Raw genomic sequence first — 11053 nt, 5'->3', positions numbered from 1 at the left:
TACTAAAATTACAGCTTTTTTAATGACCTATTTAATAATGTTTTCTCAATTCCTCATTTTATTTGTACTACAGGAAAATGTTGATAGCTTTCACAGATCAACTGAGATTGGCAGGATTGTAACATATGTTTAGTAGAAACAGGAGGAAATTCTTGAGAATTGATATTCAGGAGACAAATAGGCAAGTTGAAAGTTCAGGTTGGGTGATGAAAAGCAGTAGGAGTGATAAGAAATTGATTCATTGGGTTAAGCAAGATTCAGAAAGGATATAGAACGTGTGTCAATCAGAAACATAAATAGGGAAGTTTCACCTACACATAAGAAAACTTTTCACACACCCTACCCCACAACAAACCAATCTACATCTCTGTATCATTACTATCCGGTAGCCCCCTCTTACTCTACAAACCCAGGTTTTTCACCTCTCACTTCCTCTCCCCACTCTCTAATTACACTTCTTTGGCGATATCCTGCCACTTATATTACGACCTTCAAACCTCAAAGGTATTCCCTGGCACTTGCCACCATCTATATCTATCTACCTTTACTTGACCATCCCATTTACATTCTGATCCCTGTTCCTTGTGAGTATGCCCGGCACTTTCACCACACTCTCCTTCTCCTGCACTTCCCTCAGGTTAGGTAACCATGTATCTCCTTTGCAGCAGCACACCCGTTTCTGTCCTTGTTCCTGATCTCTCTCTCTCCCTCTTTCCAGCTGGGTAACCATGTACCTCTGCTACAGCAAGACACCTGTTTGTGTCTCTCTGTCTCTCACTTTAACCTTTCATCATCACCTCCTCCCCTCTCAAAAGATCTTTGTCTTGCAGGTTACATGGTGACCCTGCCAGTGCAGGTATCACTTAAAAAGCATCCTATCAACACTGTAAAGTGGTTGGCATTTTGGAAGGGCATCCAGCTGTAAAAACCTTGCCTGTGCTTGTGCCATGTACAAAGCACTAAGTCCACTCTGCTGAATGGTTGGTGTTAGGAAAGGCATCTGTCTATAAAAATCCTGCCAAAACAGCCACAGAAGTCTGGTGCAGGATGCTGCCTGGCCGGCTCCTGTCCCACCCTTGCCAGCATGAAAGGCAGATGTTAAACGATGATGAAAATATGTTATTGTAGAAAGGTCACAGCAACAAAGTGAAAAGAAGACAAGAGCTACGAGATGCGAACACTGAAGTCACCAAGACAGAAGACTTTAGGGAATGAGAAATAAACACTCTCAATGTAGGATTTATCACAGTTTAACAGTTGCAGGTATTTAAAGTGTTCAAAATGTGGTAGAGGGATGAGGAAAGTACATTGAATGAAAGTAATTGGAAATTTTTGATGCTGCTATCCAGATGAGAGACTGACTGCGCCATCTTTCAGAGTAAAGTTGGATTCGTGACAGTAAAGGTCAGCTAGAGACATCAGGTGAGAAATTTGTCTTGAATGCGAGTTACTTACATGTTAATATCAGATGAACAGAATCTAGGTAGATACACTATTACTGACTCTCAGAATACATTGATTAAATTACACTATTTTTTAACAATATACCAAACAGAATTTTCAAGCCTGACTAAAACATTTTCACTTTCTTTTTATTAGATTCCAAATTAGCCAATTCTTTATTAACTCAGTCGTTTGGATGAGGATTTAGATAAATTGAAAAATTATATTTGCATGTCATGTAAGAAAAGAAATTTTAATAAAGCTAACCTGCTCTGTCATCCAGTTCGGAGATTTTAGAATCTCTTTCCAAAACTTTATCAACATTCACGCGCATAATATCTACAACCTGAAGAAAAAGAAATATAAAAAGTGCAACAGCATTAATAATTTATGCTCCAAATAACCATTTTCATTACTTTATGAGAAATATTTTTTAAGCTGGTAAAAGGAATTTTTAAGAAAACTGTATGAAAATAAACAAAAGTAAAGATAGTCTTACACAAAGAATTTGAATGGATCACTTTGTAAAAATTAAGATTGACTAATAAGCAAGAACAAAATTGTATGAATTACCTCTTCAACTTGAGCCTGTGTTTGTTGCAACCGTTTACTTTGCTGGACAGGCTGAGGAGGGCCTTGTGGTGGGCCAGGAGGGCCACCAGGCTGTGGTGGGCCTGACCTAAAGAAATATATTAAACAATAAATTAATACTTTGATTTTGAAATGAATTTAATCCAAAGCCAACATTTTTATTCAAATAAGTTTCATAATTTTGACACATCTTACTTTAAAGGGAATCTAATGCAAAAACTAACTGAAAGCAATCTGACAAAATTAGTTGATAACTACTTACAAAAGAAAGCCGATATTTTAGAGGAATAAAATAATTATCTCCTTAATGAATAATTTATTTTGACTATTCAAAATAAACTTTAATTAGCAAACAAACTTACGAAGCTAAAACACTTCATGTTTAATACTTAAGCAAGATTGGATTAATCATACTGTACATCCCCAAAAATGATAAAAGAAAAAAATTTTTTTGCAAGATATGAATATCAAAAAGACAAGCATAACTTAATTTTTAGCAATGAAAAAATAGTAAATTTAATGTATTTTTTAAGACAATAAAATTATCTCGAATGATGATATTACATTAAACTAGAAACATTTCAACAACCTTATGGAAATCAATAAGATTTGCTACCTTATAACTGCTATAGAGAAACTGTTTCTAGAAATCAACTTAAAGAGATTTTCATAAATATAAGATAAAAGAATCACAAAAAAGAAAAAATTATATAAAATCAAGATAGAAAGAGTACACATACTGGCATATATATATATATATATATATATATATATATATATATATATATACACACACACACATCCTTTGGGATGTTGTATGTGTCCAACAGAACAGTACATAAAATAATTTCAAGCATTTATACATGCAGCATCTGTACAATATAAGCACAGAAAACTAAAAAAACTGAAAGAGATTTGTTCTATAGAGTGCAGAATAAACACAAAAATTAAAATAAATTTACAGAGTCAACAGTGATTACAACAATGAGCAGTAGCTACAGCACATTAACTCTGTACTTACGGTGGACCCCCAGGGCCAGCCTGTGGATTTTGTGGTCCAGACCTAAGTAAACATGGAGAAAAATGCATTAGCCACTAAAGAACGAGGATTTCTTTGAAGTATATTTTTTTCACCAACACTTACATGGTAAAAAGCTGTTCCAGGAGCTGTATAAAACAACATTATATTACAAGATATCTATATAATAGAAATGTCCTCCTCTTTGATTCATCTAGAGCAGAAAATCCCATACCCAAAATATGAAGGATTATGAAAATTCTGGAGTTTTCACTTCAATTATCAATGAACAGTAATTAATATTGATGATCAGAAAAATAGAAATACATTGGCAGAAAGGGAAATTCATGTAAATCAAAATGTGATAAGGTTAAAAAGGTCTATGCAACAAGTAGTTTTAAAATGAATAGAAATTCACCAAATATGAAAAAGAACAGAGTGCTAAAAAAAGCAAAACACAAAAAGTTAAATTATATTTTTCAGGCACAGGAGCGGCTAGAAGAGGTATCTGTCATGAGACAGATTCATGAGAAGATGGAAGCCTGTGGCGAGGAAGCTGGGAGTGTTTGGCACCAGGTAAGTGGGAGCCAAAAACAAGGGAAAGAAAAAGCAAGGGGTCTACCCTGGTGGTCGGATGCCTATCCTTCAGGAAAGCCATTACAAATTGCATCTGTAATGAGCAATGCTTCAATCGAACATTGTAAATATAATCCAATTTTTATTGTGTATTTAAAATTGTAAACATTTAATCGATACAGCTACTTCACCTCTTTTATGTTTGTCTGTCCTTGTTCGTCCCCTTTTTGTAATGCCTTTATGGTGAATATTTATGAAATAAAGTAGCTTGTTTACCAACCACATAGTTCCAGGTTCAGTACCTTGGGCAAGTATCTTCCACAATAGACTCGGGCAACCAAAGCCTTGTGAGTGGATTTGGTAGACAGAAACTGAAAGAAGCCCATCACATATATATATATATATATATGCACGTGTATGTGTGTGTGAGCGAGTATGTATATTTGTGTATGTTACCCCACCATCACTTTGCAACCGATGTTGGTGTGTTTATGTCCCTGTAACTTAGCAGTTCAGCAAAAGTGACCAACAGAATAAGTACTAGGCTTACAAAAAAAAATTCCTGGGGTCAAATTTGTTTGACTGAAGGCGGTGCTCCAGCATGGCCACAGTGACATAACAGAAACAAGTAAAAGAAGAAATATTCTTTTAGAATTCCTTGTATTAATAAATTAGCTACTATATAATGAATATTTATTGGTACAGTTTTGCCATGGAGAACATCAAGTAGGAATGATCACAAGCCAAATGTTCAATGCTGAAGGGACATCGAGCTGAGAATGCAGATTATTTCTTAAAATTTCTTTTATCTTTCAATGATCTTAAATCATCATTGACAGGGTGGAGCCAAAGGGCATGTGCCCCCTCCCCCCTCAACAAAAGTGCACCTTCTAAATAATGTCATTACGCCTTTTCTTCTGGAATTGTATTCCCTTCAAAAAAATGCCTGAGATTGTGCCTGATTGATGAGGGATATCTAAAAACAATTTGTAGCATAGGGATCATATGTTCATCAAATGCAAGAATGAAAAAGTTAATCAAGCAAAAATTGGCACAAACATGTGTAGTTTAGTTGGCTAAAAACTACACGATTTCAGGTTTGATCTCACAGCATGGTACCTTGGTCATTCTTAGGCAAAAACAATGTGGAAGCCATCAGAGACTATTCCTATTTAAGAATAGTCATCTAGTCTAAAACCTAATCCTTGGGTGCCTTAAGTAAAGTACACTTTGTCACAGTCAGACAAGGTGTCTGGCCTAAGAAACACTTCTTCTTGTCACCAGCTTTGGAGACCCTAATCTTTCTCCTAAAAATTATAACCGACTAGATTTGTCAGTTAACTAGCCAGAATGGGTAACTGAAAAAGTGAAACACATTAATAGAATTACAAACTATATCAAGGGTCACATCAGATTGATCAAATGAAGAGCCAATGAGAGAACCTGTACATGATTTCTTGACCTATTAGAAACAATAGCAAAAAAACTCATTAAAAAAAAAGCTGTAAACAATGGCTAACTATATTAACTTGTAAGAGGTAGGATGATCATGGCTTAAATATCTAATGGGTCTATTGGATTCACTGTGTCTTCAAAAACAAATTATTATTTTTTTTAAATAAAAGGTCATGATGACATATTTCTTGTTAGGTTGATCCCTACAATTTGAGAAGGCAAGTGGTCTGAGCCAGCGAGATTCAATATAAAAAGAAGTTTGCAAAAAAAAAAAAAAAAAAAAAAAAAAAAAAGTAATGTGGAACAGGAGACGAAAATGGAAGACTGAAAACAATGTTCAAGTGGAAAGCAAAAGTAAAGAATCCGAAAAAAAAAAAAACCGATAAAATAACATTCCATAACAAGAAAAGACAAGAATGTAATGAACCTTCAATTGATCTCAACATTGAGAATTCAAATGTTCAAATCAACTTTACCTACTTGTTAGCATTGACAGATTAAATCAGTGAGACGACTTGTGACAGGGCTTTACAGTACAATCCATACTCAGTCTCCAGAGCTTCTAAGTACTCACTTAACCCGCTAGAAGCAACAAGCAAATCTACCTCAAATGAAATGCTAGTCATAAAAATTAATCATATATTGCTAAACTAGGACCGTACGAAAATATCTTCTCTTAGGAATGACAGAGCTAAGCAACTGTCATAGGACACAAAGACAAAGGAAATGCATTATACAGTGCCGATGGACTGGCTCCTGTGCAGGTGACACGTAAAATACACCATTTTGACCGTGGCCGTTACCAGTACCATGTAAAAGCACCCATTACACTCTCGGAGTGGTTAGGGTTAGGGTTAGGAAGGGCATCCAGCTATAGAAACTGCCAAATCAGATTGGAGTCTGGTATTGCCTCCTGTTCCACCAGTCCTCAGTCAAATCATCCAACCCATGCTAGCATGGAAAGCGGACATTAAACGATGATGATGATGATGATGATGATGATGACACGCAGAATATTTCAGAATAGAGATCATTTGGTTTAAGATGCTTTTTTTTTTAACCTAACATATAGCTATAAATGTCAGGACTAGAGAGAAAACTCCAGTGAAATTCTTAGCTAACAACTGAATGCTCCGTTTTGCATCTGTTGATAACAATGCTGTGTGTGTGTGTGTGATATGGCAGATGTTTGGGAAACTTTAACCCTTTAGCATGAAGATTACTCTTTCAAAAGTAATGTTTGTTTATTCGCATTGCTTTGAATTAATCATGTATTATCTTGTAGCTTTGAAATTTTAAACATAGTAGTCTAAGTGTGAGAGGTCAGATTTGGCTGGTTTGAACATAAAACAATGTTTTTGGCCAGATATGGCCAGTTGAAGTGCCAAAAATTTAACAAGTAGTTTATGAAAACTATGCAAGCTACAAACGAATGCTGATAGCATGATTAGAACTAGAATTTCACATGACATTTTATATTCATTTTAACAATAAATTTCTGAAATCAGATGACAGGCAGGCAAGAAAGAAAGATGTGGAAAATGTTCAGGAAGCAGCTGTTCCTAAGTATTTCTATTCTGGTGAAAAGCAGATTGTGAAACTAATGTAAGAAATATGGCACTGCATGGTAGAAAGACATGGTCATCGAGAGTGAATGATAACAGAAATTGAGACAAGCAGAATCTAGTGAGTGTCTAATGTAAATGCGAGATATAAATGTGAATAACTGAGCTGTGTGAGATGTTCATGAATGATTATCACCAAGAATTGGATGTAAAGTAAATTAACCAAATATGGGATGGTAAGAAAGAGTGGTGCAATTTCAAAGTGCAAAAATTCTATCTGACCCATGCAAACATGAGAGAAATGAACATTAAATGATAATGTCATTGAAGTGTAACACAAAAACTGAATTCCATCTAATGAGGAAAATTAACTGATAGCCCTAACCATATATTTTGAAATTACTGAATTTGGAGAAGAAATCCAAGTTTTTAACAACCAATAGATCTTATGAGTAAATTTAATGTGCATAGAATGTGAAAAAGAATGACTGAGACAGGAAGGGTGGGGGGGATAAGTAGTTAAATGAATAGAAAGGATAGTTGTGATCAATGGCAACATTCAGAGAAAGTTATAGAGTATCCCAAGTAGTAATGGCATATTATATTGAAGCAGAGTGGAGATTATGTGATACTAATAAAGCAGTCGATATCATAGTCCTGGGGTGGTATGCACATTTGGCAAAGGTTTGTACTTCCAAGAAATCAACAAAGGAGTTAATCTAGTTAGGGGATAATATTGGCTCTAATAGCAACCAAAATTCCAAACTATTTTAACCACTTCTGTAGATCACATCCTCCAGTTTATAGCACATAAAATATAAAGAATTTCCTCCTATTAGATGGTACAGATTTCATTATAATGTAATCCAAGATGATTATCGGTAATTATCTCCCTGTAGCATTAATGGCTAAAAACATAAAATGAGGCTCAATTTTAAAATTGTAGTTTGCTGAATGGTTGTGAATATAATGCTGGTAAAGGCTAACATGATTAGAAGATAGACTAAAAGTTGTATGGTCTGTGCTAAGAAATGAGTGAACACTAATGAAACAATTAGCAAAACCAGCTGATGCATTTTTTGCATCTACCATTTCAATATAAACTAGAAAATGGCTTCTAGATAGGATTTCTTTCAAGAAAGCAAATGATCCATCTCGTTTTCCAATCAAGCTTTTTTAAAACCTGTTTTAAGATTTGTGTGCATTCTTCATGTCAACCTTTTACAACCCTTATACATAACTTTTTTTAAACAAGTGAACATTTTTATATCTACATTCAGATATAATTCTACTCAGATATGAAAAACAAATATTACATGCTATATCCAAACTACAAAACAAGCACAAGTTTGATCATATATTTAAGAAGTTTACTCCACAGCTAAGCAGTTCCTAGTTCAGTCCCATTGTGTGGTATTCTGGGGGAAAATATCTTCAACTACAGGTTTGAATCAATAACCAATGAGTGGAATTTGGTAAGCACATATTGTACAGGAGCCCATCATGTACTTGTGTGACTGTTTATTATGCTGTGTTCCTTTATGTGCTGTAACTTAGTAGTCTGACAAATAGATCAATAAAATAAGTATTAGATTGAAATAAGATGTTATGAATTAAATGCATGACAGCGGTGTTCCACATGGATGCATAATGACAAAAACAGAAAAAGCTGTGTATTTGGTAACTTGTTCTACTTCAAAGAAGTTGATGAACAAAGGCTCGATTCCAACTGTGACCATTTCTTTTGAGGAGCAAAGAAGGAATATATTATCAGATTTTTCTTTCATTTATCTAAGATGGTAGTAGTGTAAATTGAAAAATCTCTTGGCTTTCTGTAGCAATTTGGTCTTCTAGCTAGTAAGTGCGTTAATTTTATATAATTCAATGACCATATTGTAAAAATTATTAGTCATTTTTATACAAAGGTTTCCAAATTGGGATACATGTGCCTCCAGGAGTATATTTGCTCTTCTCAATGCCTGGAAGTTTAACCAAGCTGTACAATGTAGCAACAAATTTGTTACGAAACTAATTTATAGAAACATTTCAAAATATAGTCATTGCATGCAGTAGCAGTGACCAGATGCATTTTCTCTGGCCATACCATATAGGCTGGAGAATAGGAATAAATTTCAATTCAAGTATACCCATTCCAAATTATGAAAGCTGGAATTTTCCTGTAAGTACAAAATACTCTGACTTCATTTCTCCATTTAAAAATAAAACAAAATTTCATCTTTTCCGATTATATAGTCTTTGACCAAGAGAACTGCATTTTTCTCAGCTCTTCAAAGGCCTGCTTACAATAATTCTCTCCCCAGAATCTAAGATTTCGAAATGAGGATTGTGAAATTTCATGTGGATCATTACTTAACCGAATTACATACCATAACACTATATCACCAAGATATTAATGTTAAATTATTTTCCCTGAGCTGGTACAATAAAAATATGGAAAATTATAACAGAAGATAGAAAAAACAATCTATTAGGTTTTCTAAAAACTAAAATCTATTGATATCACTGAGAAGTATACAATGATCTTGTAAAAAAAAAACCCCTGAATTCCTGAATTATGCTTAATCAACTTTCCCGTTATTAATTGCAACTATCACTGCTCCATCTCACTTTCAATCTTCCATGAATTTCATTATTTTATTCAAAATGCAACTCCTCTGGCTGCCAACTACCATCCTAATTTACTAATCTTCTTTCTACCCATTAGATATATGAACATATGAAAAAAAAACATTCAGAGATCAACTTGCAGCTGAAATTTATATCCATAGTGCACAATGGTATTATTCTAGTATTTAGTTTCTTCTAGCAAAAGAAGTGGTAATGTGTTCTTGGAGCTGAAACTAAAACTACAGTCCAGTGGCATATAGTAGAAATGTCTCCTGACATTTTGAAAGAAATAATTGGCAAGATTTATGTTTGAAATTTTGTTAGCAGTTCAACTTGGTTCTATCACCATCATTTAACATCTATTTTCCATGTTGGTATGGAGTGAATGGTTTGACAAGCTGGCAAGTCAGTTGACTGCACCAAATTCTGCTGTCTGCATGTCCTTCCTAATGCCAACCAGTTTACAGTTGTACTGGGTGCAATTTAGCGAGGCCATCAAGCAGTTTGCAAGACAGAGACCTCTCAACTGAGAGGGAAATAGTGTTGAGTGAAGTGGCTTTGTGCCAGGCGATGAGAGGCTTGAGTGTAAATAGAGGGACAGAAGCAGGCATCTTGCTGTGGAGGAGATACATGGCTACCTTGGTTGGAGGAAAGTGAGATGGTGAAGGTAGATGGGAAAAAATGTGCTTAGTTGTTGCTAGTGTTTGCATAGCATGAAAGAAATGAAGACACAAATGAATATTATTGAGGAAAGCAACAAGCAGATGATGTTCAAAATAGGTTCATTTTTCAAACACGATTTAAAATAAAATTTGAAAAGCTGCACAAATGATGGGACATGGCTACTGTTAAGATGAATGTAAAGCTTCAATATCCCCTAATATAGTTTTTATGTATCAATTTGGCATAAACAATCTTGCCTGATTAGCTATCCAGTGAATTATCTGTCAAGATTGTCCCTCCATGTTTACAAAACTTGTGTGTGAAAATTTTGGTACTATTCACAATATATCACTTCTGTACAAATGTAAACTGGTATTAAGAAATGAAAAAAATCCTTTAAGAGCTCCAAAGAGAATTGCTGGAATTTTTCAGCATGTTAACAAAAAGGGATTTTTATCACTTCCATTACAGATCACTTTTTTTCTTTCTGAATCTTTATTTCTGATGCTGTAAATGTGCTCTTCAAGAAAGAGATGGAAACATTTGTACCTAAGTTCAGAATATTTACTGCAAAATTACACCAGTGGAGAAGAAATAAGCAACTTGATACTTTGATCTAGAAATTCTATCATAGTAATAAATATAGTTAGAGTTCCAATGTGAGACATATTCAAATATGTAAGTGGAACTTAATGGATATTCTGTGTGTGTCTTTGGAATCCTTTAATCACAAACACTCAGGTATGCAAGAGAAGCTGATACATGACAATTCAGCATGTAGTGTATTTCTAAGAAAAGTTTGCATGATCTTTGGTTTTGGATGTAAAATTCATAAAAAGGAATGCTGAACCCACAATTTGAGCCCTGCTGTTATCTTTAACATTTGTGAGTCATCATTGTCAATAATGTTAGGGATTAAATCACAAAATGTATTTAGTGAAACAGTTGCTGAAGTTTCTTCTCATTAAACATTAATAAAAACCTTAATACTAACAAATTGAAATGATTACTCACAGGATATTCTATAAAGCTGCAAGAGAAACTTAAATTTCCCAAAATCTTTAATGGTTAAATTTTATCAACATTTTTTCCCCCCTTAACTTTTAGGAGTACA

At 34.3% G+C, this 11053-nt stretch overlaps 1 protein-coding gene across 1 annotated transcript in view; it reads right to left on the bottom strand.

Annotated features, from left to right (window-relative positions):
- Positions 1 to 11053, bottom strand: part of LOC106882448 (synaptobrevin) — a 50874-nt gene that overhangs the window by 22076 nt on the left and 17745 nt on the right. Inside the window, exons 2-4 of the mRNA XM_014933131.3 lie at positions 3056 to 3097; positions 2017 to 2122; positions 1711 to 1789 (exon numbers count right to left, since the gene is read on the bottom strand). Coding sequence (XP_014788617.2) covers positions 1711 to 1789; positions 2017 to 2122; positions 3056 to 3097 — 227 coding nt within the window. The remainder of the gene's footprint in view (positions 1 to 1710; positions 1790 to 2016; positions 2123 to 3055; positions 3098 to 11053) is intronic.

This window comes from Octopus bimaculoides, chromosome Z, assembly GCF_046866305.1.
Source record: "Octopus bimaculoides isolate indiv1 chromosome Z, ASM4686630v1, whole genome shotgun sequence".
NCBI classification, from domain to species: Eukaryota; Metazoa; Mollusca; class Cephalopoda; order Octopoda; family Octopodidae; genus Octopus; species Octopus bimaculoides.
This window is presented reverse-complemented; position numbering and strand designations above follow the sequence as displayed.